Source organism: Gasterosteus aculeatus, chromosome 21, assembly GCF_964276395.1.
Source record: "Gasterosteus aculeatus chromosome 21, fGasAcu3.hap1.1, whole genome shotgun sequence".
In the NCBI taxonomy this organism is placed as follows: domain Eukaryota; kingdom Metazoa; phylum Chordata; class Actinopteri; order Perciformes; family Gasterosteidae; genus Gasterosteus; species Gasterosteus aculeatus.
Genome location: NC_135708.1, coordinates 17,012,522 through 17,040,063, shown reverse-complemented (window position 1 = coordinate 17,040,063; position 27,542 = coordinate 17,012,522). Strand labels below are relative to the sequence as shown.

At 45.3% G+C, this 27,542-nt stretch overlaps 6 protein-coding genes and 1 non-coding gene across 13 annotated transcripts; 4 read left to right on the top strand and 3 right to left on the bottom strand.

Annotated features, from left to right (window-relative positions):
- Positions 1 to 253: 253 nt before the first annotated feature.
- nsun6 (NOP2/Sun RNA methyltransferase 6) lies at positions 254 to 5,061 on the bottom strand. 4 transcript variants are annotated; one of them, XM_040167104.2, is made up of 12 exons: positions 4,430 to 5,061; positions 3,817 to 3,900; positions 3,356 to 3,511; positions 3,163 to 3,257; positions 2,815 to 2,921; positions 2,545 to 2,698; positions 2,279 to 2,360; positions 2,050 to 2,169; positions 1,769 to 1,913; positions 1,536 to 1,681; positions 1,101 to 1,226; positions 254 to 1,004 (listed from the first exon to the last, which is right to left on the bottom strand). In XM_040167104.2, exons 1-12 carry the CDS (start codon positions 4,460 to 4,462, stop codon positions 831 to 833), a joined length of 1,422 nt encoding a protein of 473 aa, XP_040023038.2. In that variant the 5' UTR covers positions 4,463 to 5,061; the 3' UTR covers positions 254 to 830. The 4 variants fall into 4 exon arrangements, with proteins under 4 accessions (XP_040023038.2, XP_040023039.2, XP_077952093.1 ...); XM_040167105.2 differs by having other exon boundaries at positions 4,461 to 5,008; XM_078095967.1 differs by having other exon boundaries at positions 3,163 to 3,254; positions 4,430 to 4,564.
- Positions 4,622 to 10,422, top strand: arl8 (ADP-ribosylation factor-like 8). 2 transcript variants are annotated; one of them, XR_005710385.2, is made up of 7 exons: positions 4,897 to 5,029; positions 6,646 to 6,706; positions 6,806 to 6,953; positions 8,060 to 8,143; positions 8,318 to 8,469; positions 9,058 to 9,301; positions 9,332 to 10,422. XR_005710385.2 is itself a non-coding variant. In XM_040167113.2 (6 exons), the coding sequence occupies exons 1-6, from the start codon at positions 4,984 to 4,986 to the stop codon at positions 9,104 to 9,106; spliced, it is 540 nt and encodes a 179-aa protein (XP_040023047.1). In that variant the 5' UTR covers positions 4,622 to 4,983; the 3' UTR covers positions 9,107 to 10,422. The 2 variants fall into 2 exon arrangements, 1 of the variants encoding a protein (XP_040023047.1); XM_040167113.2 differs by having other exon boundaries at positions 4,622 to 5,029; positions 9,058 to 10,422.
- Positions 10,423 to 10,679: 257 nt separating this feature from the next.
- Positions 10,680 to 16,518, bottom strand: maf1b (MAF1 homolog, negative regulator of RNA polymerase III b). Of its 2 annotated transcripts, none has more exons than XM_040167109.2 (8): positions 15,782 to 16,518; positions 15,318 to 15,410; positions 13,728 to 13,859; positions 13,475 to 13,637; positions 13,248 to 13,369; positions 13,041 to 13,160; positions 11,849 to 11,941; positions 10,680 to 11,726 (listed from the first exon to the last, which is right to left on the bottom strand). In XM_040167109.2, exons 2-8 carry the CDS (start codon positions 15,398 to 15,400, stop codon positions 11,702 to 11,704), a joined length of 738 nt encoding a protein of 245 aa, XP_040023043.1. In that variant the 5' UTR covers positions 15,401 to 15,410; positions 15,782 to 16,518; the 3' UTR covers positions 10,680 to 11,701. The 2 variants fall into 2 exon arrangements, with proteins under 2 accessions (XP_040023043.1, XP_040023042.2); XM_040167108.2 differs by lacking the exon at positions 15,782 to 16,518 and adding an exon at positions 15,547 to 15,763.
- A 392-nt stretch (positions 16,519 to 16,910) lies between these two features.
- trnar-ccg (transfer RNA arginine (anticodon CCG)) lies at positions 16,911 to 16,983 on the top strand. Its single transcript has one exon. It is a non-coding gene; the product is annotated as a tRNA-Arg (tRNA).
- A 98-nt stretch (positions 16,984 to 17,081) lies between these two features.
- On the bottom strand, positions 17,082 to 19,815 carry zfand1 (zinc finger, AN1-type domain 1). The gene is made up of 8 exons (XM_040166748.2): positions 19,700 to 19,815; positions 19,249 to 19,291; positions 18,983 to 19,022; positions 18,728 to 18,858; positions 18,455 to 18,546; positions 18,142 to 18,260; positions 17,850 to 18,005; positions 17,082 to 17,525 (listed from the first exon to the last, which is right to left on the bottom strand). Exons 1-8 carry the CDS (start codon positions 19,752 to 19,754, stop codon positions 17,349 to 17,351), a joined length of 813 nt encoding a protein of 270 aa, XP_040022682.1. The 5' UTR covers positions 19,755 to 19,815; the 3' UTR covers positions 17,082 to 17,348.
- Positions 19,816 to 20,002: 187 nt separating this feature from the next.
- On the top strand, positions 20,003 to 22,215 carry chmp4c (charged multivesicular body protein 4C). Its single transcript, XM_040166752.2, has 5 exons — positions 20,003 to 20,423; positions 20,881 to 21,058; positions 21,210 to 21,318; positions 21,479 to 21,605; positions 21,811 to 22,215. The coding sequence occupies exons 1-5, from the start codon at positions 20,213 to 20,215 to the stop codon at positions 21,870 to 21,872; spliced, it is 687 nt and encodes a 228-aa protein (XP_040022686.1). The 5' UTR covers positions 20,003 to 20,212; the 3' UTR covers positions 21,873 to 22,215.
- Positions 22,216 to 22,407: 192 nt separating this feature from the next.
- Positions 22,408 to 26,015, top strand: gimap4 (GTPase IMAP family member 4). Of its 2 annotated transcripts, XM_040166751.2 has the most exons (3): positions 22,408 to 22,686; positions 23,108 to 23,875; positions 24,038 to 26,015. In XM_040166751.2, the coding sequence occupies exons 1-3, from the start codon at positions 22,656 to 22,658 to the stop codon at positions 24,040 to 24,042; spliced, it is 804 nt and encodes a 267-aa protein (XP_040022685.2). In that variant the 5' UTR covers positions 22,408 to 22,655; the 3' UTR covers positions 24,043 to 26,015. The 2 variants fall into 2 exon arrangements, with proteins under 2 accessions (XP_040022685.2, XP_040022684.2); XM_040166750.2 differs by lacking the exon at positions 24,038 to 26,015 and having other exon boundaries at positions 22,498 to 22,686; positions 23,108 to 23,883.
- Positions 26,016 to 27,542: the final 1,527 nt, after the last annotated feature.

Here is a 27,542-nt window from a genome sequence, read left to right as displayed (position 1 = left end):
GACTGATGGGATGCATCCAAAATAGCTTCTCCACACGCTAGACGCCTCCAAAATAGACCAGCGCTCACAGAGGGGCAGCTGATTGGATCTCGGGATTGTTTACCTTTGGTGCAGCAGAGAAACCAAGCCGCCATTTTAACCAGCAGCTGCTGGCGTTCCCAGACAGATGTGTGTGGATGGACGTATACGAGGGTAACGGTACTCCCGGGGAGAGGGGATTGAGCAGAGGACAAATCTATAACTCTTGCGCAGGTTTAAAGGACACTCAATGAATGCCCTTGTGACGGGTCATTTAATTTGCACTCATACCAACGTTTCATCAGTGTGATCATATAATTTGCAGTTGCTGAATACATAACGTACGAAAAGAAAAAGGTCTTTACATTTTAATCTGAAGAAATGCACCACGTCCTCCAGGTGGATGAACTACACCCGGCACCATCTCTCCCTTACAAGCAGCAGAAGTCACGGAGGTACGAAAACACACCTCCACGCTGCTTCCTGCTCCGACACATCCGGCCAATCCGCCGCCACCATGGCAGCTGTGTCGTCATCGTTGTCATGGCGATGCAGGCTGGCTGCATTTGCCAACCCCCCCCCCTCTGCCCATGGTGTTTATAAAACTCATCCCTACATGGCCCGCAGTTCCAGAGAGCAGCTGTTAAGAGGCAGATGCTGTAAACAACGCAGCGAGCGTCTCGCTGAGCGCCGCCCCGTCGAAGCGCGCGCGGCGCTGTAACATAAACACTGTTCTGCCCTCCTGGTGTGCGTAGAGGGGGGGGGGGGTTTGGTGGAGGGGGGTTGCTCAGGGAGAAAAGATGCCCTGCAGCTCAGTTTTTCAGGAACTTGGCGATGAAAAAGCCGATGGTGTCCCCGTCGGCTCTGCAGGGGAGGGGGGCCGCCGTCTGGTCCCAGGTGAGCTCGGGACTGAACCTCTGGAGGAGGCGCAGCCGCTCGGGCGACAGGCCGGCTCCCAGCATGCCCTCTGCCCCGATGTGAGGCTCCTGCAGACGACAGCGTGCGTTTTTGGTGAGGTCTCCGAACATCCCTCTCCGTATTTGTGAGTCTGTCCGGTGTTTTTTGGGGATGTTTTTTTTTACCTGAGGCTGAAGCATGAGGCAGGGGAAGGTCTCGAGGGCCCAGGCTATCTGCTCCTCGTTCTCCGATAGAGTCACCGTGCAAGTGCTGTACACGAGAACCCCGCCTTTCTTCAACAGCCCCACCGCCTGCAACACAGCGACAACTTTAAATCCGCAGGTCGGCGCTTCTCCCGGCACCTCATCTGTCTTTGTGCTGAATAACCTCAAGGAGACAAACGCTGTGGCGGCTACACGTCATGAGATGAATGAAATGCGGGACCCCCCCCCTCTCATAGAGAAGATGACGGACTGACTGAGTAGCTATCATCTTGACCTGTAATTTACCCCCAAAACGCCATTGAAACCGGTCCAATAAGACAGCGGTGTAATATAAATCCAACAGCGCCATCTACTGGTCGACCTGAGCTACTCTCCTCTGTGTTCGGTCACACTTACAGCCTGGAACAACTTGCGCTGCAGCGGCTGGTAGGAGCAGATCTCCTTGAGGCTCCAGGTGCAGGACATGTTGGGTCTCTGTCCCAGTCCACTGCACGGGGCGTCCAGAAGGACCCGGTCAAAGCTCTCGGGTGGGAAGGGAGGTCCTGGAATTGGTGACACACAACACAAGTAATATTTCCACGTATTGTTATTGTTATCGGTTTGTCTGTGTACGTCGTGTGGCTCCGTACCTTCGGCTCCCGCTGTCGGGTCGCTGCTCACAGCTCGGGTGCTGTCAAAGCAATAAACTTTGATCGAACGTAAGCGCAACATTTGGGCATTTTGACGGATTCGACCGATCTTATTTCGGATCTTGTCCAGAGCAACAACCTCGCCCTGTGTGAGACAGACCAAATAAGGCTTAAGAAACCGTATAAATATCCAATTATCCTGTATAGGTACAGAAATTAATCAATCATTTAAAAAATGTTGGATTCAGTTACAATTTGAAGCTTGCATCTGCAGCTTGTACCTGATCCCTCATGAGCGCAGCGATGTGGCAGGTCTTCCCTCCGGGGGCAGCGCACATATCCAGGATCCGTTCCCCAGGACGGGGCCCGAGGACGTGTCCCACAACTACAGAGGGAAGGTTCTGCACAACGTGAAAAGCAGCGCATCCCTCTGTTCTGCTTTCTTATCGTAAACTTTAAGGACGTTGATAATCATCGTAGCTCACTCACATATTCTAATGAGATCAATACCTGCAGGAATGCCATGTCGGGCAGAACTCCATCGAAGGAAGGACTCTGGTAAAGTGGCTCCACCATCCGAACGCCTACTCCTCTAAGATAATAGATGACAGTGACTATGTTTGATTTATTTATTAATATTATGATATTAACCTATTATGATGACGGTGATTACTTGTTGGCTGGTGGCAGTATATGCAAGTACTTTGTCCTTAAACCATGTGAAATATCCTCCTGTACGGGGTCCAAGAAGACAATAAAATATGTCTTGTCCTTACTTGACAGGTTCTTCCGTGCAGAAGATGGCCGAGCGGTCCATTTGAGCGACTCCGTTTCCCACAAACACTCGGTTCCCCTGGAAGCTCGTGGCTCCTCGGGTGCACCGCCCCTCCGAGTCAGAGAGGACGGACACGGCGTCCCCGGCCTTCATGTCTGAGGGTTAAGCAAACGCACGGGTGGTTTTCACGCTCGATGGGCACAAATCGACACGGTTCGTAAATATGAGTTTCCCGTTGACTTTAACGGCATCTGTCCCTCGAGGGTCTCACACTTTGGGCTGGCCACGATCCCCGGGGCGAAGACGTGGGCGCCTCGAAGCACGGCGCTGCCGCACTGAGCGCCGACCACCACCTCTGAGCTGAGCTGCTTCACGGGTCTGAGGCACACGGGACGGAAGGGAAGACACATTAGTTTACGTCTGCGTCTCTCTGGACAACCTCGTACCGCGGCAGCGTTCTGGAGACACAGCACGTGGTGCCATGCGTGGAGAATTAACCCCCACTGGACGTATTATTATTATTATTATTATTATTGTGCTGCTACTGTATTTTATTCCTTCTATTCTCTCTCTCCGTAGAGCAGATTGGTCTGACGTGGCTCCAGCATTCCTCACATACCTCGGGCCGTCGACGGGAAGGAGCAGCACGTCTGGAATCCGCGGGTGAGGAACGATCTGAACGGCAACCTCCCCGGCGGATGAGCTGCACATCTGCTGCTCAGAACAACAACAACAACAACATCGCACTGAATGATCAGGAATCCACTGACTGCTGCCGCGGCCACTTTCCTTCCTCCCTCTTTCGTCCTCACCTTTTCCAGCTCTTCTGCCAACTTGTGTCGGATCTCCTCCAGGGGAGCAAGATGAGTGCTCGCCCGAATACAAGTGTGCGAAGGAGGGTGAGACAGACACGTAAGCAGCTTCTGGAAACGGGATTCCGCCACCTGATGGCCGACTGCAGCCAGCACCTGAGCGCAAACATCTTCCAATTATGAGAACCCAAACAACATGGAACTGCACTATTTTTAATAAACCTTCCAGTTTGTGAAAGCAAAGTACGAACAGGTCATAAAACAAGCATTTTAACGATAGCGTCTAAACATTAAACCAACATTTTGTTGGAACATTCAAAGTCAGTTTATCTCAAATCTAAGGTTCCGGCATCATTCCTCTGTTGTCTTTTCCAATGAGAGAGAGCAAATCTGTTTTTTATGGAAGGTGTATTCATGATTCACATTATTCATCATGATTAAAATCGCATTTAAGTTCTTACCTCCTTGTTTAAGAAGACACTCCTGAGATGATCAGCAACTTCAGGCTTCAGTGAGATCCTTGGGAAAGTAGACATTTCTTCAATCTGCACAAAGAAAAATATCAGTTCATTCAAAAATGAAAAAGAGGAGAGAAGAGAGATGTGAGTTGTATGACCACTACTGGAACTATCTGAATTAAATATAAAAACGTGAAATATGATATTTGTGGTCAAGATATGAGCACGTGATGCACTATCAACCCAAACCTATAATTATACCACTTTACGTTTATGTAGAATCTGAACGCTACATGCGCCCATTCGTAGTTAATGAGTGGTGAGTTAAATGAATTGTAAAATATAATTGTGAGGGCAACGTAAAGTCTATGTTAATAATCGTAACTACTCACGCTCTGTGCAAGGAGTATTCGTTTGTTTTGCCAAACACTTCCGCATACGTCACAAACTATGTCACGTGACAGTAGTTCGATTCATAAATGTAAAAAGTAATGCACCCTGTTGTCTGTGTTTGCTAATAATTGCTTACAGTTCAAACTATAAGTGACTTTGAATAATTTTAACAACACATTTCAGCAACATGTTATAACAAGTGTAATTGCACTGTTGTTTTAACCTGTTGCACCATCAAAAGTGTTATTTCGCACATGATCCATTGCAGCCTCCAACACGTTGTCCAGAGGTAACAACCTCACACACAGTTACTTCCACAACTTTGAGTCATTTTAAAAAAGAAAGACAAAAAGACAACGTGAACACGCCGTGACGTCATCACGTAACCGGGCGAGAATCGAAGATCTGGGGTTGCTTTTTTTTTTTTCAGCGCACCGAACCACAACCAGCAGCCAGCGGCCAGAAGAAGCCGTGCGAAGCGGAGTCAACTCGGTGCCGCAGTCATCACCCGGCGGCTCGCGCGGTTCGCCGGACGCTTCGACGATAACCGCACCGTGCTCGACAAGTCACCGCACGTCGTTTTAGCCTCTGAGCTCCGTTTTAGTGCGTGACCGGACCGCATGGAGTCGGCGTCCAGAAGGTCGGTGAGGTGTTCCGTCTACGAGGGATCGTCCAGCTAACGTTAGCAAACCGCGGCGGGTTGTGGAGTGTGGACCCCGGGAGCGGAGAGGCTCGGTGCTCGCTCTATCGACGGACGGACGGACGTTAACCCGAACAATGGGCCTCATATTCGCCAAACTGTGGAGCTTCTTCTGCAACCAAGGTGGGTGTCGGTGAAGCCGTTAACGGCTCACTAACCCGCGCGCGCCGCTGATCCGCGGATAACACTTGCTAGCCCGTTAGCTTAAAGTGAGCAGCAGTCAGTTAGCCACAATAACACATGTGGGGGGAGGAGGAGGGGGGAGATTATCGTGCCACATCTCGTTTGGACTCGAGGACTCTCTCTGTCTTTTGTTCAGCTCGCGCGTCAATAAACGGCCATCTAAGCGACAGTTCCCCGTCTCGCCGCTCCAGTAGTTCCCCCGTTGTCTCCGCTTGTCAACAAACATTATTTACTGAGCGGTGAGTCCGCGTTCGCCTGCTGCAGCTGTAACGTTGCCTCGTCGTTCAGGAGTCCCCGCTACTTTACTACAACTTAGCTGGCTAACACTGCGTAGTGATTGTTTAATTGAATCTCACTGAGATGCATCTGACCGGCTTGCACAGTAGTTTTATTCCTATACGGGAGTTTTGTTTGCCCTTAAGAGTTGATGACACAAAGGATTGTGTGTCCGTGGCAGGCTGAGTATTTGTATATTCTGCTCTACTCCAGTTGTCCTTGTTGTCATCACATATTGTGTGTGTGTGTATATATTCCTCTGATGAATAGCTTTTGGGCTTTGAGGTGTTATTTTCTGTCCCCGGTGTCAGGTTGCACTCACTTTGTGAGCAGATTATAGATGAGGACTGAGTGAGCAGAAGTTAATTACATGTATATCGCACGGCCACTGGATCGCCTAAATAGTCTTGTGTTTTTATTGCTTCACTTTATTCCAGATCCTTTTTTGCTGCAGCCTCATGCGCCTGAGGTGCCGTGTCACCACATTAAAGGGCTCCGTGTTGTGGCACAAGACCCAGACATTTTTGCAGAATAAGCACATTACTGTTGGAAATAGGTATTCCTTAAGTGTTCTGCTTAGATTGCAATTCTCATGAATCCACTGAAGTGAACCATCATCAGTTTGTTCTCAGCCACCTCATACGTTTTAAAGGAAAGCGACACAAACTGTGCTACGTGTCCGTGGTCCTCACATCGTGGTTGCTTCTTTTCGGTAGACTCGTATGCATGTCGAAGGAGATTTATTATCAAGTCCAGTTTTGATGACGGTAAATTCCCCCCATCGGTCTTAGTTGTGTTGTCTGGATCGTCCTCATTAAGGAAGCAAAAGACCTCCAACTCCAAATACAATGCACACACAGACTGTCACAACTTCAAGCCCTCTGACCGCACTTCCTTCCTTCTCCTCTGCCAAACCCCTCGGAAGGCCGGAAAAGTCAAAACACTAAAAGCGAGCTATTTTTGCACGCCAGTGTCAGCTCAGATTCTGCATTTAATCCGTCTGCTTCGTGGCCCTCAACGCCTTCACTGTTGCAAACTGTTCTAGCAGGTTTTTAACGAATGGAAATAAGTGCCTGTAGTTTCAATAAAACTTGATGTCTAGTATTAAAGTAATCTTTTGATAAGTTTAGCCTGTAGCATTTTGAATGGGCTGCAATGACGTAACATGAATGCATTGTATAGACGAACTCCAGATGTACTCGATGACGTACTCATTGGCACCGACGGAGAGGAGAATTCCACAATGTCCTCTTCAAGTTTGTGTTGTGTTTGTTCTGCAGAGCACAAGGTGATAATTGTTGGACTCGATAATGCCGGAAAAACCACCATCCTCTACCAATTGTAAGTAGTTTTATGCGTCAAATCTACAAGTGGGAACTCCCTTTAACTCGGCCGACCTCCTCCAGCCAAGACTCACTCTGTGATTCTGTTTTTATCAAGTCTTATGAACGAGGTCGTCCACACGTCCCCCACCATCGGAAGCAACGTGGAGGAAATAGTGGTGAAGAACACTCACTTCCTGATGTGGGATATTGGAGGACAGGAGTCTCTCAGGTCCTCCTGGAACACCTACTACTCCAATACGGAGGTGAGGAATGGAACACATTGTGTACACGGCGTACTACCGCCCAGCAGATGAGGGAAACAGACGTATTGTCCAGCTGCGTTTCTTTTTTCCATGAGCGTGGCAGCTGGTGTGTTTGTTCAGAGCACAGGCGGCAGCAGGGGCCGCCCAAGGTCAGAGGTCAGCCTTTCACAAAGGGGCCCGACTAAAAAGCAAAGCGACGGTCAGCCTCCGCAGAGTTTGAGGAGGAGGAGGAGGAGGAGGAAAGTCGTGGCAGATGCGTCTTTTTAAAACGAGCTCTCCGTGCGGATTAAATGTTCTTGGTGGAACATCTGCCACGACGCGAGACAGCAGTGTTGATTTAACCCGCCCATGACCTGACTCCTCGGCTCTCTGACACGTCTCTGCCAAAGACCTGAAACAATTGGACAATAAATATTATTCTGTAACTACTTAATTAATTGCGTAATTAAAGATTTTTAATACATTTTCAGTTTTTACTTCTTCTTTTTTCAAGCAAAAACGACCATTTTTAGCTTCTCCGGGGGAAGATTTTCCTTTTCTTGGTCATATATATGACAAAACTTTATATATATATATATATAAAGGATGAATCAATAAACCGATTTTTGTTTCTGGTTTCAACCATCGTTTCAGGAGCAGACAACACTAACAGTAATAAACACTTTAACAGTAATAAAATATAACTGTTTGCAGTTTGAGGTTCATGGCAGAGAAGTATTTGAGCGGTTACTATAGGAACCATGTGTTTGTTCCTATGGCAAGGTCACTCTTACGCTCCACCGAGACGGACTCCTGCGGATCTCCGGCCGCCATGTGTGTTCCTGTAATGTCTGACAGCGTATTGTTGAATGTTGAAACCTTTTGCGGAGTTGTTTGGTTACAAATGCCGCCCCACCATCACGAAAGGGCCTCCGACCTTTTGTGAAACGGGGGTCACTCTTTCTCATTCAAACCGGGGCTTTTGGCATAGCGGTCATTGTGGGGGCCTTGGCCCGGAAATGCTCACCCGTTGGGGCAAATTGCATTTCTGTAAATGCCTTCTTTTTTTTTTTGGAGAGAGTTCTTTGTTTGTGGTTTGTTTATTTGTTTTTCCTCCCACTGTGCAGTTCATCATTCTGGTGGTGGACAGCACGGACAGAGAGCGGCTGGTCATCTCTAAAGAGGAGCTCTACAGGATGCTGGCTCATGAGGTAACCCCGCATCTCTTGTATAAGCATAAGGAAGCAGACTACACTCCCTCTGTTTTTCTAAAGGACTGCGGTTTTCCACCAAGGCGGGCGCCTTCCAGCGTGCCACGTTCAGAGCTTCAAACGGTGGAAGAGTGCACCGTTGTAATTTCATTGTTCTCTCCGTTCTCCCCTCAGGACCTGCGGAAAGCCGCTGTGTTGATATTCGCCAACAAGCAGGATATGAAGGACTGTATGTCCGCGGCAGAGATCTCCAAATACCTCACCCTGAGCTCCATCAAAGACCACCCCTGGCACATACAGTCCTGCTGTGCCCTCACAGGAGAGGGGTGAGCACCATGTGACCATTGATGTCGATACTGAGCAGGAGTCTCATTTGTTCAGTGACATCTATCTGGATACCTGACTGAGAGTTCCACTCGCTGCCCTCTATAAGTTGCTTGTGCACGAAATTAGAATGAGAAGAGAATAATTAGAGGGTAAATGAATGGTCACTAGGGAGACATCTGTGTGCTGTTGTCTCTGTTAGCCCCTTCTTGACCCCATCAATGGGTATTTAAAGACCCCTTGCTTGAATCGCATCACACGCCTTCTGTTTTTGGCTCCATGACGTTAGGACACATTGTTAACATTAATAATCCAGAAAATTGAGGAAAAAAACTACGTTAAATGTGGCATATTGCACAGTAATGTGTCTGTTTAGTGCAACAGAACAGACGTTTTTTAGTACTGCTTAAACCGGTCAACCACCAGCCGAGCTTGAAGCCTCAGCGCTGCACATTTCTTCTCCGCACAAACAGGAAGAACGTAAACGTTCTTTGCAGAAAAATGAAATCCGCTCAAACATCCTTGAAGTTATGTTTTCTGTACAAAGTGTGTTCATTGTTCATCTGCTGACCCGTCTTTGTTTTGTGTAGTCTATGCCAGGGCCTTGAGTGGATGACATCGAGGGCCGGCCTCAGATAGCCCCGCCCCCAGCCGCCAATAGCCTGACTACCTGCACCACCCACCCGGTGGCAACAACAGCTTCTTGGCTTATTTGTACTTTTAATTTGAATTTTTAATGATAAACTGGGACTTTGGCCCGTGGAGACGGCCCGAGGCTGAGCCGAGTGGAGCTGGTGCTTCTCCCGAATGGAGCAGAACCAACGGACTGACCTGGTCACCTGCTGCCGGACGTTCCTTTTACAGCAGTGGAGGAGGAGTCATTTCAGCGAGCTAGGAGCATTAGTAGCAGTGTGCACAGCAGGGCTGCACTGGGCGTGATTTACACTACACACACACACGCACGCACATCATGCCGCGTCGCCTCATATCAAGGGAACGCCACAAACATCACGTTGGTGCAGCGCTGTTATTTGTGTTCTCATTGCCTCTATATAACTTTGGTCATTAACAAGGTGAGCAAAGGGATTACAAGCAGTATTTCGGAACCTTTTTTTGATGGGAATGGTGGCACAAGGTTCTTTTCGGAATAATGTTCTCGTTTTTTGTTTTTTTGTTTTTTTTCATTTAATGTTACGCATGATTTCAGTTTCATAAGCTTTGGTGTCGGCAGTCAACTGTCACACTAGAAACACTAGGTGCCGTATTAAAATGTGGTCAAATATCCATCTCCCTCGCTTATTAACTTTGAGTCTGTTACTTGTTTTGTAATTGAGCCGGAGGGTTGTCATGCAGACTTTTAATCAAAGCTGACCCTTTAGCCATTTACTTTAAACGCTCACTTTGATAACAGGATTATAAACATTTACAAATATGCATTATGATTTCCATTTATTTTTTTTGTGCTTGTTTTGTTCCGGCGTATTAACATGTGACCGTTGGTGCTCTGCAGACGGATCCTCTGCATCCTCATATGAACGTTTCATTAACTCTGCAGCCATTTGGACCCGTGTTTCCCTGTGAACATTTTGTACTTTTAAAACAAAAGGCTCTGAATGAGCCGCCATCAAAGCGAGGCCGCACGGCGACGGGGAGCTTGTTCGTCAGACGTTTATCAGCACTACGATGATCCTCCCTGTCGATCCTCGGCCTTCACCGGGTTGCTGTGAGCGTCGGCCTGGGATTTATTACCTTTTGTTTCCCTATTAGGAACTTGGAAACCAGGTCTACCGACTGATGGAGTCTGAATCAGAACGGGGGTGAAGAAGATGGTGTCCATCTGGGTCGGGGGGGGGTCTCTATACTTTATGGCAAGGGACCGTGATCTCACAAAGCAAACTGGTTTCAGTGTGCTGTCTGTTTTTGTTTTCAATAAAAGAAAAGTCCTCGACGTTTAATTACATTGTTTATTGATCCAGTGCAGATTTGAAGCTTGGTGTGATTTAAATACACCCGGTTTGTTTACAACTGCAATCAAACGGCAAAAGGAACGAACCAGCAGAAGACATTTTACCGTAGTCTTTGTTCTTATTCTTTGATAGTTGCACTTTTTAATGAATGGATTCAGACAGATGAATTCATAATGCCTGCTTCAACAACATAACATAGTATGTTAAAACAATTTAGATTATATAGTTAAGAGATCCAAGCAAAGAAGGATTCAAACAGTTTATTCTCATCTGCAATGTATTTGCCAAATAAATCAAGCACAGCGTAGTCAAGAAGACTCCTAACCACTTGTAAGGAACGTAAAAGGAGCTTAATATCTACAAAAATAAGTACATTAAACCAATTTTCTCTAATATTTTCTCATCTAAATTGTATTATACATTCGTTTTTCAAAGAAGCCTTTGCACTGAGGTAATAAGCAAATAGAAACACTGACAACACGGGTTTAGAGGGATTAAACAGAGTGAAAACATACTCAATTTAGACGGCATAAAATGAATAGAACTGTATAGTAAGTGAAACAATGTGACGTTTATCAAAACTTGTCTAGGCTACAACCAAGGTGGCTAGTCTTCTTGCCCTACGGTCTAAAGTACAGATGAGCTGTCGTATTAATATGATTCAATAACAAGTTTCAGTTACAAATGCAGCATTTTTCAGATTAAAACTCAGTGCTCAAAAAGAGGGTTCACAGTTACATCACTGTCACGCGTAAAAACCAAAAGCAACAAACACACAAATAGCAAACTGAACCAACAGATGACTTCTCCGCTGGCAGTCAGTCCGTCCGTCCGTCTTAACTAGGTTTCCATGGAAACAGCCCAGCCCCTTCTCAGGTAGGAACACCAGCAATCTTAAACTGTCTGTTTCCCTTGCTGGTGGTTTCTCATTTGAAAGAAACTCCGCTCGCCTGCAGTCTTTGTTGGCCACTCATCCTTTGGAAGACCTTCCACAAAAGTGTCCGTGAAGGGTCTCTTTGGAAACGTGGCAGGTGTAGAGGAGCTTGTGTGTGTGTATTTGTTTGTGTGTGCTGTATGGGCTTGGAACAAAGCGTCACAAAATACAAATCAGAAGAGAAGGCTTCAAACATGCGTTGGTCTAAAGCGTGAAATGACTTTTGGATGAGGCAGCAAATTTTTTTTTGAAAAGTACGATGGGTGAAAAACACAAATACGAGGAGGATGAAACGCTCAGATGCTCATTGGCCGAGGCGTCCGTCGGCGAGATTCACACGCACAGAGCTCTGGGGGCCCTGAGGGGAGAGGAAATCATAAATTAATAGCGTCTTCCATCACAGAAGAACTGCATTGTCACCAGCAATCTGTACCACTAGTGAATCATCGCCTCCATGGAAATAATAATCAATAATCCAACCTGTCCTCGGTGAAGCCGTCCATTTCCTCCTCGTCATCCAGCTCCATGTCCAGCTCATTGTCCAGACAATCGCGGCCGTAGCCACTCAAGACGCTGCGGGTAGGAAATATCTTAACACCCTCAGATGTGCGCACTACTTTTGTTGGATTAAACCTCTGTAATCTCGTGGAAACGGGTGTACAGCTTCAATAAGTCAGTACTTCCAACTAGGGGTGCACCGATCCGACTTTTTCAGTCCCGATACCGATCGCTGGGCTTTGTGGATCTGTCGATACCTGATACCGTTCCGATATCGCTGGTGTGTTGCATTGCACCGTGTGGTGTACAGCTCGAGTCCAACCAGTGTACCGTTAAACTCAAAAGCGACATTGGACACACAGCAGAGCTCCATATATCGGTAGTAAAGCTCATAGCCTTTATCTCTTTCGAGACGTGTTCGCAAACTTCTTTGTACAGTTCTGGCAGTGCGGCATCGGAAAAATACTTGCGTGATGGAAGAGAGTACCTCGGCTCTAAGTGTTCCAGTAGGCGACGGAAGCCCTCATCTTCAATAACTGACATTGGTTGAGCATCTAAAACAATGAATTCGACAACCTTCTGTGTAATTGGCGAAGCTTTAAAGTTTTCCTTCAGAAACTTTTCGCGTCTTTGAAATGCATCCTTCAAAGTTTGCTGGGCTGTATTGTCTGCTCCTTTTTTTTTTGCTGAGCTGCAGGAATTCAGCGTGCTCCTTAGCATGATGTTTCTGGATGTGCTTGATTAAATTGGTAGTATTGTACCTTGCCGTGATACCACCTCCCCTCGAAACATTTAGTTTGCAGACAATGCAAACAGCCAACGAACTAGCTGGCGTGGCAAGCGGTAAATATCTCCACACAGCCGACTCTCTGGGGCTTGCTCCATGTAGCTTTTAGCATGCGCGACGCACGTGAAGCTGACGAATGACGTAGGTCCGGCTGCGACGAGGAGAAAAAAAAGAAAACGTGGATCGGCCCGTGGATCGGTTCATTTTTCCCGATCCCCGATCTAGCTATTTAGTCAGATATCCGATCGGTGCACCCCTACTTCCAACACTTTCATCTGTTAAATGCTTTGACCCAACGTGCTGAATTCTATAAACTACTAATTGCGTCATGTGTATATTGTGATCCTACATTTAGTCCTCTGCGATCAGTGTGCTGCGGCTGCTGACCTGACGGAGCGACATGTGAAGAACACGATCCTCTTCAGCTTCTTGTTGTAGAAGAAGTAGTTGAAGGACCACAGGCTCCCCTCTTCGCCAAAAGGGTCAGAGTCCAGATCAGGGTTGTAGCTAAGAACCCAAAACGTGAGATTAGAAATGGACAAACCAGAGGATCTGCCCCCCCCCGTGCCCGTTTGTGCTCATGCACACGCCCACCTGTAGATGTCACAGCCCTGCAGGTTGATCTCCTGGTCGATGGCGTTCCACAGCTCCGGCCCCAGAGAGTTGAACTCCTCTCCCACGGCCGAGAACAGGCTGCTGTTCACCGCATTCGCCACCTGGAGAGAGGTCGTAGTCCGGGGAATTCTTTTTAATAAAAAAACATGCCACACCTCCCCGCCGCCCCAGAGAAGGCCGAGACTGCCACAGAGCAGCACACTGACCCAGTTGAGGCTGGGCTCCCGGCTGAACTCGTGGGCTCGTGCCGCGCTGAAGTCGTAGTCCGGTCTGAAGGACTCGTTGAGCGTGGTGATGAGGTAGAAAAGAGTCTTCCTGCAACACTTGTCACTTAAGGGGTTCTCCGCGTCCTCGCTGCTCTTACCCAGCCTGGACAGAAGAAGAAAGAGATGGTAATGAATAAACCGATGCGACTGCCGATTAGCGGCTCCGGTGTCCATCGAGGACTGCAGGGCTCACTGTGAAGGGCTGGTGGCGCTGGTGGACTGAGGGGGAGAGAGGGCCTCCAGGACATGTGGCTCCCCCTCCTGGCAGAACTGCTTGAACATATGCTTATCATCGCCTGCCATCTTACAGGAGTAGCTCTCCATCCTGCAGGGGGAAAAAACAACAACAACAACATGAATAATACAGAGTGCACAATAGTCATCTAGTGCACAATAGTCATGGCCAATCAGGTGCACTATAAACATAATACTGCAGTATCATAGAAAACCAACAATAATGTGGTCTGCCATACATCTGTGCGCTGTCAAAAAATAAAAAGCCTTAGTTTTAATGTGGTACTGAAATGATAAAAACATTCCCCCTTGCGGGCAAATAAAAACCTTTTGCTCAAAGAGCTCTACAAGTCTGGGCAAAAAGATTCAGACGCCAACGTACACAGATATGAAAGTGGAGCCGACCGGTGTGTGTGTGTGTGTGCAGTTGTTTATTTTGCCTCCTCCCACCTATGGGTTACGCAAGAGAGGGGGGGGGGGGGGTTATGCAACGAAAGACCCTCACTGGCCTTGCCAGCTTAATTATAGGGACATTTGGGGTGGCAGCACATACCACGGTGGCAACAACTGCCGCGGTTTTCCACCCACGACACAGCTGACCTGCCGCCAAAGGGGAGTGACTGATGGTTATTTTAGACCTCAGCGTTAACATCTGTATTTAGTGATTAGTGGACACTGTTATGTTATATTTCAGCACCAAACACCAGCTGGGTTGTTTTTGATTCAAAATCATAAAAAATAAATAAAAAAATGTTCATCTCCTGGAAGTGTGGTTACATTTTTAGATAAATCCTGCAGCTTGTGACTCCTGCTGCCTCGGTAATCCACCAAGCAACCGTCAACACCAGCAGCTCTGTCAGCTGCGATGCGGTGTCATCGAACGTCTTCATGTGTCCCCCAACGACACCCTTCACAACAGTCTCCAAATAGCCACGGAGCGGTGCGAGCGGACACCATGTCGGTGCATCTGCAGCCGGCACAGAGGCTCGGTCTCGCCGCCCACACAGAAAGCCCCGCGCTGCATAACTCCACCACCCAGCGGCCAAGGCCTTAGATAACCCGCATGTCGTAAAGGGGCACCGCTGGCTATCTATTAACTTACCACGCAGGCTGTAAACGCGTGACCCCCCCCCACACGCTTCAGCCGTGGTGCATGACATCACTGCAGACATTGTTTTCTAATGTGTATGGAAAACTTCAGTCAAGGTTGACTGCAGGGGCTCTTGTTTTGGGGTGATGCAAACAAGTGGGTGTCAAAATAATATTTAAAAGTCCAAATATCCTACTTGAATTTGTAGTGGGCGCTTGTAGACCTAAATTAGACCGTGACTAAATAATTGTAGCACTTAAATTGTACTTCAATAATCAGCTTTCTTGTTCTTCTGAGTTTGTATCCTTATGGTTGAAGTGCACTTATTGTAAGTCGCTTTGGATAAGTCAGCTAAATGACATGTTTATTATACAATATATATATTACATGTTTTATAACCCACAGACAACACATTCTGTTTGTTTATTACATGGGTACATTATAGATTACTGTCCTTACCTGCCAAGAATGCGAGACTCCCCGGTTTCAACACACAGCCGAGACCCGAGGGCTTCAAAGCTGGAGCTTTCCAACAGTTTCATTGTGTTCGGTCTAAAAAATAAATTTAAAAAAAGAGCATAAAGTTAGTCAACCGTCGCATAGAGTCAACAGCAGTGAGCAAACGTGTACGCACCAACTTGTGCATTTGCACCCGCGTGCGTATATAAAAATTATATTTTAACGGTACCGTGGTAATGGTTGCCATGCACAGTTGACTCCTAACAACGCAGATGTCCACGCCAGTAAACAAAAATATATCAACATGAAACAGATGTCCATTTAATGATAAATATGTGTGCGCCCCCTAGAGGTCACGCGCATAGGTCATAGCGCCACCGCCCCTCCCCCACCCTGCTCGATACAAGTTGACAAATCGTCTTCCTGGTTCAGTTCTTCGACGTTACGGCAAAAAGGAAACTCACCGAGAATTGTGTTTCAGCACACGGGCAGAATGCAGTGGGTGTTAAACAAGTTAAACCCGTGGAAACTCTTCTTCCTCTTCTTCTTCACACACACGGTCCCGCTGTGACGCAAAGAGATTAGCGAGCCCCGCTTTGTTGACGAACAGCTAACGCTAGCTGGCCGTTAGCGCGCTAACTGTGCTACCGCTTCCCGTCACTTCACTTCACAGCCGCGCTATTAATTCGCAGTCGAGTTTAAGCATTTTACAAAAGCACTCGGTCGAGGATGCGTTATTCTGAGGCCTTTTAAATTTATAGAGAAACTGCTCTTCCCGATTAAATGCGATGAGATTAAATCCAAAGGCTGTTGGCGTCCGTCGGAGTCCGTCTGCAGCGGCATCCCTTTCGCCCTGATTTCACAAAGAGGCTCGTGCTGGCTAAATCAAGTCGCCTTTTTTATTCAAGCGACTCGATCAGAGTAGAAGCAACTGACGAGCTCCCTAATCTCAATACTTCAGCGTAACGGGTCGAGTTTTTTTTTCTTCAAATCGTCGATTATGTCAACAACACAACTACTCTCATGAAAACAACGGGATCCACTGTATGGCAACCGAGCCCCTTTTCGTATATATACGCCTGGGTAATATCAACGCCTACTTTTACAAATGCCCCCTCGTGATTGGTTGCTCATTCCGAAGACAACGAATGTGATTGGTTGAATCTTGCTCGGTCAATTCTCAGACTGGAACTGTGTCAAATGTCTTGACTGTTTATCGCAACGCATCAGCTGAAGCAGGAATAGCAAATTCAGCATATTTCTGCATAAAACACGTCATATATATTTCCTCGACTGGATCTGTATCTATATACTTTTTATTATCATATCGTCCACTATCGTCTTTGCACACAAATATCAAATATGTATTGTGTTTGTACTGATATCAAATCATTTGCATGTGTTGTTTGCATGTGCAAATGTGATGTCTTACTTCGATTATTGTATTGTAAAACATATTGCAATTAACCAATTTTCACAAAATGTGTTGGTGGATTTAAACTATGTTTAATTAAGCAGTGTTTTTCACGCAGTTTCAGTTAGTGGGGTAACCGATATAGATTCTAATTAGTTAATAATGGAACTTACATCAACGGCCCAGTGGCCTAATGGATAAGGCATCAGCCTCCGGAGCTGGGGATTGTGGGTTCAAGTCCCACCTGGGTCGATAAGCAGTTGTGAATGTCCCCCAAACATTCATTTAAACGAGATAAACACCTTTTATATCTGTACGTACATTGCTTATCAAATGAAAGTTATCCAAACTTGTAGTAAATAGAATTTATTGAGAGAAAAACTAAATCAATAAAGATAAAACCAACTACAACCCATTTGCATTGTCATGTCTGGGTCGATAAGCATCATTTAAAGTCCCTTAAACATTGTTTTGAATAATAAACTCCTTTTATATCTGTACGTATGTTGCTTGCAAAAGTTATCCAATGAAAGTTATCCAAACTTGTAGTAAATAGAATTTATTGACAGAAATACTAAAACAATACAGATAAAACCAACTACAACCCATTTGCATTGTCATGTCTGTGTGATGTAGTCAGTAACATTCTCGAGGCCCGAGCCCTCGTTGTCCAGGTATTCTAAGATCACATTACCCCCGTTGTACAGGGGAGAAACCTGGTGAGCCAGCAGCGAGAGCAGCGCGTCGTCCATCCGGAAAGCCTCACCTGTCTGAGGGTGACATAACCGCAGCTTCTACGAGAGGAGAGAGCAATGCTGTTTTATTACATACATATGTACTGTTCTTTGCTTTTTTTTTCATGAATGTTATCATAAGTATTTCTTTTAAATGAATTACACATGGAAGAAAACATGACTTCTTCTCATGTTGCCCACACCAGCAGTGCATATAGTATATGTCCTACATGATCTGTGTGTAGTCAAGGACGGAACTCTTTTTGAGCTTTGGTGTTGAAAATCGTCTTTTTGATCATATTTTAAGTGGAAGCTATGGAGAAGACGTGAAATGGGAACCTAAGAAACGAGGGAAACAGACCAGATAACTGACTGATGTTTTACCTTAGCTGTCAGAACATTGTTGTTGTTCTTGAGGCCAGCTAACGAGGCAGCATAATCCACCACTTTCCCCACACTCCATTTGGAACAGAAGAACATGGGTTGGCTGGAGTCTTTGGACTCTTTAGGAAGATAAACCTGAAAATAGGTTCGCTCTGTCTGGAAAGCCAAAAAAAGTACTACTCAGTTGGATAAAGTAATCAACGCCAAATAACACATAGGGGTTAAATTGAGGATAATATTAATATGAAAAGTTATTATCACACTGCTATTAATTCATAGAATAGGATTGTACCTGTGGCAGCGCCTTGTCTCCTGCAGCATGCAGCTTCAGTTTCATTAATGCTACCTTAGCTGCAGTTGCACTGTTCTTTGCTCCCTTGCGTCCTTTACTCTTAGATATGTCCTTGGACTCTGAGTATCCCAAAGAGAGTAATACAAACACAATTCAAACGTCAGTAGGTTGAAGAATACAAGCAGATGTGCATTAGTTGTTGCAAAGACGAGAGCGGTGCGTTTAATACTGATCCCATGTGGACAATTAAGGAACCACAGAGGAAACCTTGTCGTCATGGAAACCACCGGTGACGTACTGCGTTGTAACTAACCAACAATCTTTTGCACCAACTCTTTGGTGGCGGCCATCCGAGGCTTTTGGACTTCCAACTTCTCACACTTGTGATCATCTTGATGACGATGGCTGTAAGTAGAACAAGAGAAAAATGGAACTTCATTATAAAAGCATTCATAAAATAGTGATATATTGTATTAAACCATTTCCCGTGACTTTTCCTCTGCATGTGCCCTGCACAGATCATCATCAGTTATTTTGTTTTACATGAAAAGAGGATCAGGAAAAGGGGAATTAACTGTAAACTCACGCCAAACAGAAATGTTTTCCGCACTGCGAACAAATCACTGGCAACAGTTCTTTTCCCGTGCAGTCTTGAAATGAGCACGGGAAACTTGTGCTGCTCCCCACAGTATTCTGGGATACCCTTTTAACTGGCTCCTGGAAGAAGCAACAGGAAATATGAGAACAACCCAGCTAGTACCAAAGTAACTAAACAAAATGTTCCTTTGATAATCTATCAAATAATATTATTAGGAATATGTAATCAAAAGACGCAGTGCACCTCTGAACATGAATGGGCCTCTCTGCTTCTGTGCTCAAGGCTGTAAGAAACAAACAGAACTCATTTTACAGATTAAATAAACAAATCTGTTGGATATGCGTGGTTTGCATTGGACTGTTAAATAATTATGACCAATATATAAAAGTATTTAGGCAAGTCATACTTTTTTTACAATCTGAAATACAGAATTCATCACTTTAGACCAGAGTAAAGTTCTTCCTCTAAATTGGCACCTCGCTTTCCACTGGGATTTGGTGAAATCTTACCAGAAAACCCCACTGCACAGGTCACAGACAAATGGAAGGAAATCTATATGAAGAACAAGGTGACAAAAAAATAAGTTAGACTAATTTACTTATTGAGCAGAAGATATTGGTGGTGAGGTGTGAGTATAATACTAGTGCTGCGTAACTTTGCAGAGAGACAAACACAACTGCTTTGTAACAAATAGTCTTATATACATCCATTTTTATTTTGTATAATAACCGGGGATTGATGTCCGACCATGGTTATAACGATTTACCCTGGTGCTAGCTGGATGGCTACAGTAGCGAGCTATGTAATAGTGAAGCCAGCTAGCTAGCTAGCTAGCTAGCTAGCCGACAGGCTAACAAAGCTAAAGAATCGCTCGGTGTGTTTCCTAACAACGCATATGGCAGAAGAATGCCACAGGTCAACATCTTTTCTTTTTGGTATTCTGTAGGCGATGACACGGACCTTTCTGACAGCAAGAATCGATCTGGCAATGCTTCCCAATGTCTATTTCAGCCATTACGTCGCCGGGAGTCTGCGGGTGTCAACACGAACTATGAACCCGGCAGTGAAACCACGTGACGCAGGCTTTTTTCCCCCATTATTTTAAAAGAAAGTTGTAATTTAGTTTCCTCATTGAAATAAATTAGTTGATATGTGTGGTTAACTTTTGATTAAATGGTGGTGCGTTTTTTATTTACATTGAAAACTAACAGCTCGGTGTAAAAAAAAAAAGTGGAAGGTGTCGGGTGTCACTAACGTGACGTCACTCAGGTAATGATGAAAGGTGCGGCGAAAGGTGCGTTCACTGGCTGGTTTGAATTGAAAGCGAAAAGCCGTCGAGCTGGAAAGTCTGCTCGTCACACACACACACGCCCGTGAAAACATTGTGAAGCAGGAACACTGAACCTGGCGGAGCGAACACCTCAGCTACCTCCGCGCGGTTTACAGCAAAAGCTGCCGAGAAACAAAAGAAAAATGAGCAAAATCGCAAAGTTATTCAAGGGGAGCTCCGGCTCGTCGAGCTCATCCAAACACCACCGGTCGCGGGGAGGACCTTCGGCCCAAGAGGCCATTCACAAACTCCGGGAAACGGAAGAAATGTTGACGAAGAAACAAGACTACCTGGAGAAGAAGATAGAGCAGGAACTAATGATAGCCAAGAAGAATGGCACGAAAAACAAGCGAGGTAGGATTTATCCGAATCCGAGAATATCCGTGCGCCTGTTTTTATTTGCCTTTTATTATGCGCGCTGGTTATTGAGCGACTATTGCGAACCTTTGCCAATGGAATGTGTTACTGTATCAACAAAGGGTTAAAAACAACGAAGTACCCAAAGCTCAAGGCCACACATACCACCCAGAACGACAATTAACCCACAGGACATTTTTTTAGTTTAAGTATAACAGGTTTGTAACAACTGACGTGACCTATGACCTAAAATGAATTAGATATTATTATTAGACTATAAGTTCATCTCCGGGTGCACAAACGTTTTTTTTCCCTCAGTAGACAAAGGGAGTAGAACATTGTTATCCATTGTATGAGGTCACAGGACCAGATTAGACCGTTCTGTGCAAAATAGCTGATAGGAGAGCAAAGGTGTCAAATCACAACAATGAACGGTAGCGTGGGTCTTTATTAGCTGCCCTGCAGGCCCTGAAGAGGAAGAAGCGCTTGGAGCAGCAGCTCACGCAGATTGATGGCACGCTCTCCACCATCGAGTTTCAGAGAGAAGCTCTGGAGAACTCTCACACCAACACAGAGGTCCTGAAGAACATGGGCTTTGCCGCCAGCGCCATGAAGAAGGTCCACGACAACATGTAAGACCGTCCGTTAGAATGGAGATTAGATTATCCCCCCAAAAAATCAAATCACATCAAAATCGCATTGGGTGAATTATTAATACATATACAGGGTAGATAATCCTGTGCAATCCAAACCCTTTTTATCTCCATCTTCTCTTATTTTCAGGGACATTGGCAAGATAGATGATCTGATGCAGGACATCACAGAGCAACAGGACGTGGCCCGAGAAATCAGCGAGGCAATCTCCGGACCCTTCGGCGAGGCATTCGACGATGTAGATATATTTTTACTTTTACTTTTTACCATTGTATCCATCCTCCACTTTGTTTTGAACGTATATTTTTAAATATGCATTTCAGTATGACGCCTCCTAAACTATTTCTTGTATTACAAAAATGCACATGACAACACACCTGTGTTGTGTGTTTTCTTAGGATGAGCTGCTGGCAGAGCTGGCAGAGCTGGAACAGGAGGAGTTGGAGAACAATATGAAGAGTATGGGTGGACTCCCCAGCGTGCCCAGCTCCAAGCTGCCTTCAGCGAAACCCGCTCAGCGCGCAAGTAAATGCAACACTGTATTGGACGTCTAAATACTGCAGTCGAGATACTACACAAGCATTACGTGATGACGTTGAGCTCTTTATTTTCAAAACAAATCGACGGGGGAAATGGATGCCTATATTAATATTTAGTTGCAGGCTTACCCTGATTAATGTTCCATAAGAATTAAATCGCACACTTATTAACTGTTTCTTTCTTTTTGCAGCAACCAAGAAAAGGGTTGAAGATGAAGACGACATGCGTATGCTGGAATCATGGGCAACTTAAGTACATTAAATCAGCCGTAATGTACTCTGCCAGATTCATCTCTCAAGATAATACGTTTTGTTTTTTTTATTCGGGAAAATGAAGAGCATCTACTGTTTTAAAAATAAGCTTTCTGCCTGTCGACTTGTCATGTCACTGCATAGGTCATATCCATCAAGAAGTGTGGAAATCAACAAACTATATCTCCCTGTCTTTACATTGATCCTTCTTACTTTGCATGTACATAATGCACATCTTTCATAGCACTAATGAAGAACTACATGGATATGACGTGATGTTTTCAACTAAAATATAAGAGAAAGCCTAACTGTGCTGGCTGTAAATAAAGTCTGATTAGTATTAATCCTGTAAATATATTTTTTTCTTGATTACTTAATTAGACATTCAATAATAAATCAGTATCCTATATTCTCTTATTTTATTTCTAATATTTATTTACATAGACTTCAGATTATATTTGTCTCACAAATGATACCTACACATATGGGTTGATGTGTATTTAAACATTCATATATCCCAGTATAGTTGGTTCAGTATAGTACTTTAGATACTTGGTGTTTCAGTTCACTTCATATAGTGTAATTGTTAAATTCCACGTTTAGTTTTGTTATTTCACATCCGTTAGGCTTTTATTCTGAAAGATGTAACGGACGGAAACGCCTTTGCGCTCCGGTTCGCGTCAGACTTTTGTCAGCAGGTATAAGGAAGTGTTCAGTCCGGCCAACTAGCCTCCGAAAGACAAATAATACCTGAATAAAACCTCAACCAGGATCAAGACAAAGTATGGAGCCGAGTAAAGCACTTCACACGGAAGGTGAGCCAGTTACTTTATTGTTAAGAAGTTAACTAAATGTTGGCGTCAGTTTTCAAATGTGTTGTGGCTATTAAAATTAGCGCCAAGTTAGCAAACTGTTAGTACGCCGAACATCACCTCATAAACCGGATTGTGACACGTAACACGTTTTTATCTCACGACGAAGAAATACATATTGCACCTACTTCCGTGTCTTATTACGCTGTTAGTAACGTTAAGTTGATTGCCTGTATTGTCTTTTAGTGCGTCATAGTCGTAGGCGTCATAAACGTTACGTGATTGGAAAGCTACGTTCCGGCTTCCGGTCTTCTTTTTGATAGCAAAAACATTTTTGATAACAAAAAATACTTTGTATGTTCATAGACTACTGACAGTAGTAACCTTTATTGACACTGAAATATATCCATGTAACGTGCCACAGACCGGGATGCTCGTGGACCAGAAGAGAAGACCAGGAGGGCGGCAGCACCGGCAGCCGAGGCGGCTCCCCGCCTGCCGGAAGTCCGCCTGGTGGTGCTGGGCTGGAGGTGGCCCGGGAAGAGCCTGACCGGAAACACCATCATAGGCCGAGAGGAGTTTCACCTGGAGCGGGCCGCCGAGTTCTGCGTGAAGAGACAGACGGAGGTGCAGGAGCGGCAGGTGACCGTGGTGGACACTCCGGGCTGGTTCTCGGCCCAGGATACGCCCCCTTCCTACAAGGAGGAGTTGGTGAGGGGAGCCTCTCTTTGCCCCCCGGGCCCGCACGCCTTCCTGCTCGTCATCCCCGTGGGCATGTTCACGGAGGTGGATCGCGCTCGCATCGAGGAGCACGTGAGCCTCTTTGGCCAGCGTGTGTGGAAGCACACCATTGTGGTCTTCACCTGGGCCGAGGTGTTGAAGACCATTTCCATCAAGAGGTACATTCACAGGGAGGGCAAGGAGCTGCAGTGGGTGCTGGAAAAGTGCAAGCGAAGGTACTTTGTCATTAATAACAGCATATTCGGGGAGGATCCCCAAGTGGGGCGTTTGCTGGAGAAAGTGGAGAAGGTAGTGGCAGAGGAGGGGGGCTACTACAACCCGGAGGAGGTGGAGAAGAAAACCCTGGACGACAACGCAAATCCAGCTAGAGAGGGACGGGAGCTGGGGGCTCGACCCAAACAGAAGTCTGTGCTCAGTTTGTCCAAAACCACGGAGGTGGAGCCGCTTTCCAGTGAGTGATGCACACATATTTTGGGCTTCTAACAAAGTCCAACCGGAGCCTGAACATGTTATGTGTTTATCTATTTTTATATATTTTATACCTCTAAAACAGCGTGAATTGAGTTTGTATTCATGTAACCGAGCCTTTCTAATAATGCTGTTTTTATTGTAGATTAGAAGAACCCTCTTGGCTGATGGACCATCTCAACCAAGAGAAGGAAAGGGGTGACTGACACACTTCCGTGAATGTATAAGCCAGTGCGACCTATTTATTTGTTGAATCAGACATGTTACTGTGTATTTTAGTCGTGTTCGTTCTTTAGGATTCTCACTGTGACGATACCACAGGCCTTAACCACATAAACACACTTTTCTTTGTTTTTCTTCTGCACTGTCAAAAGTGTACACTGACCTGTTGAAGTTGTTTCTTCGGTTTTGAAGACGTTGTTGGTAAAATGTCTAGAGGGTTGTGTGACGGGAGGGGTTTGATTGGACCCAAAGCGAGGCGGCACAAGCTGTGGCCGTCACCAAACCCGAACCCGACGTGTGCACTCCTCAGTCTCATGTTAACGGCAGAACTGCACTACTAAGCTGTTACTAATATTCCCTTAATGACTGTTGAGGGGAATCGCTTTTTTTCAGTGATTCCCATTTTTTTGTGACCAAACTGTAAATTGCTTTTGTCGCGCTGCGACGTTTGTTACTCTGTTAGCGCACAGTTATGAACTCGACGTTATTGATTTTGTGTGTTGCCTTAAAAGCAGTGATCGTTTCCCTTAAAACGATATGTTTGTGTTACTGTGGCACAGGGACATATTTAAGGAAAGAATGCGTTGCAATGAGGAGCTGCAAACACGAGTTTATTAACTGAAAGAAAAATCTGAAACTATATAAATTATTGATTGGTAGTTTGACTAATTTTAAAAATTTAGAAAGGGAAATATTAAACATTAATATTAAGTAAATAGTTGATATCTTTGGGTTTCAGAGTGTTGCTTGGACTTGGTAGCTATTGCAAGTCATCGTTTTTTGGGCTTCAGGAAACTATACTCTTGAATCGACAGGTAAAATGACTGTTAGCATGCGCCCGGCATTCTGTCACTCGCCACGAAGCCGCCTCGCCACGGTGATGTTCAGGGTCCAGGCCCGTACAACATCACTGTTGGCTGTGATTACAGGTGCAACAGAGCACCCGTCTGACCGCCCGAGGTCACGTTAGAGGTGTAAACAGGCTGGAAAAAGGACGAACCTCAAAGGGCGACCGAACACTGCTGGTGTTAAATTTCTCTTTCCGGGTACGACACCCGGCTTGGTGGAGAACCGGTGACGTCAGCGAGGCGACACAAGCAGAATGCAAGAATCTGAAACTGTCGCTGTGTACTATAATGGGATCAGCTGCCCTGGACAGACCCTCCTGTGACGGTTGTTTATAGGTCACCGTGACGGCTCGCCAGAGGAATCAGGTGGTGTTCCAAGTCTTTTGCATTGATGTGTGTAAAAGACGACATCCAAAGCTGTGTACTCGGATGAGACTGTCTCCCATCGTGTGCACAAATAGCAACGCGTCTGTTGACATTTAGTGTGATACTGAAATGTGACACAGGACAGCGGCTCGCTGCTGACCTGTTGTACACCAGTGCCTAAACTCAGTATCACTGTTAAATGATTTGGTCATTTTAGTCACAGGTCTGAGAAAAACACGCCTTAAATAAGCACTTAAACGCTGCTACAGATGTGGGGCATTATGGATTTGATAACAGGTTTGATAATTAACATTATTTCAAAGCGACATGGAGCCGCTAATCCACCAGTCAGAAAACAGTACGATTGCATAATACAATATACAATAGTCAAAACACAAAATAAGATCAGACGTGTATGAAAACTGTTATTGAGCACTCGACCTAAAATATAACCCACCTTTGTAGCAATGTTTTGGATCGAGTTACTGTCAAAGTCCAGCACGTGTTACTGGAGTTACTCTTTAGGAATGAATGAAGGTAACACAGTCAATGTCTTTTTCTGTATCATCTGTAGCCCTGAAACATGTGTCTTATTACTATTGTTTTTCTATGTCTTATTGGCCCTCCCTATCCTTAGAAATGATCTGATGTTCTTTTAAGCACAAATAAATCTGTATTTTGATTTAACTTTGCGGTTCATTCATTAAAAGCGTTAATAAGAGCGTTACCTCGGCTGTAGTTGCAGGCGATAAACTTTAAAGCTAATAAAGCTACTGGCTTGAATGGAAGAGACCGCTACAACGCTCAATAAGGCTTCAACTTACTTATTTTATTCATTGCAGGTGGATAGTAAGCATCTTAATTTCCCAGGGCCAATGTATTATTTCTGAGGTCGTGTTTTATGAGCCAACAGCAAATGTTTTTATCATGCATGACAAAAAGCAGTAAATCCTCACATTTACAGAGCTAGAGCCACAGCTTGTTCTGTGCCTTGACCACCAGATGGCGGTAGAACATCACGTCTCAGTGACTTGACACATGTTGACAGCAGCAGCAGAGGGATTCTCAGAGGGAGTCATGACCTTGTCTAAAATATACAAATCAACCTGGCCTAGAGGAACGTAATGGCTGGGCGCCACAGCCATTAACACCTTGTTAGAGGTGGAAATGTGCAGCGCTGTTCTTAATGTTGCACACTTCATTACTCGCTGACTCTGTCCTTGACTTATCATGTTAACGTTATGGAAGTGCTACTGCGCGGTCTGTAACAGTGGGCCTTGATCTGAGGATAGGCGAAGCAATCACGGGGAAAATCAGTAGTGGGTAGCAAAGTTACGTGGTGGGAAGGAGTCCGCCTACAGGCGGGAGTCTGACCATCTGGTGACTCGGTGCAGCCAAAACCACCGGGACCTCAAGTGGGAGCTGAACATCAGCTCCATCACCAAGAAGGCTCAGCAGTTAAAGAAATTCAACCTGCCAAAGACGATGATGGTGCACGTCTACACGTGCATGTCTATTTATTAATAACCTTTATTTGAATTATTATTTAATTCCTCTTGCACTATGTTGTCTTATCTGTCTTGTGGTCCATTGTCTTACTGTCTGATGTTATGCACCAATCAAATTCCTTGTATGTCTGAGATATTTTTAATCCTGATGAAGGAACATCTGTGTCTCCTGTCCAACAAGCCAATAGCCCAAAAAATATATATTTTTCTATCACAATACATATTCGTCAACATTGGTCATTTATTGTTGTGGACACATACTTTTTTTTGCAAATTTAAATGAATTGAATACTTTTAAACCTAAACCCAGCAAATGGCCTAAAAACTTTCACATACACCGAATCCTAAATATAGATGATATCAAATATAAAATAATGCTACTGGATTCTGGGGGGGACATGAAGTGATGGACTTGCACAATGATTAGCGACAGTCAAAACAGGAGATTGTTACGTAGGAATGATGGGAAACCAGGAGCGAGATGCGGTAAAGAGTCTTTTAATGGTCAAAAGGAAAAACAGTCCTCAATAATGAATAAACTCAAAGTCCTCTGGCGTTGGCCGGAAACATAACAAAAGCAGACAGGGGAAATCAGGAACTTAGGGGGATAAGGATTACTCCCGTGAGGACAGCGTTCGGGGATCCCGGGGTGCTCCCTACCAGCCGGATCCAGCAGAGAGGTGAAAGCAGATGAGCTGCCGGGGGA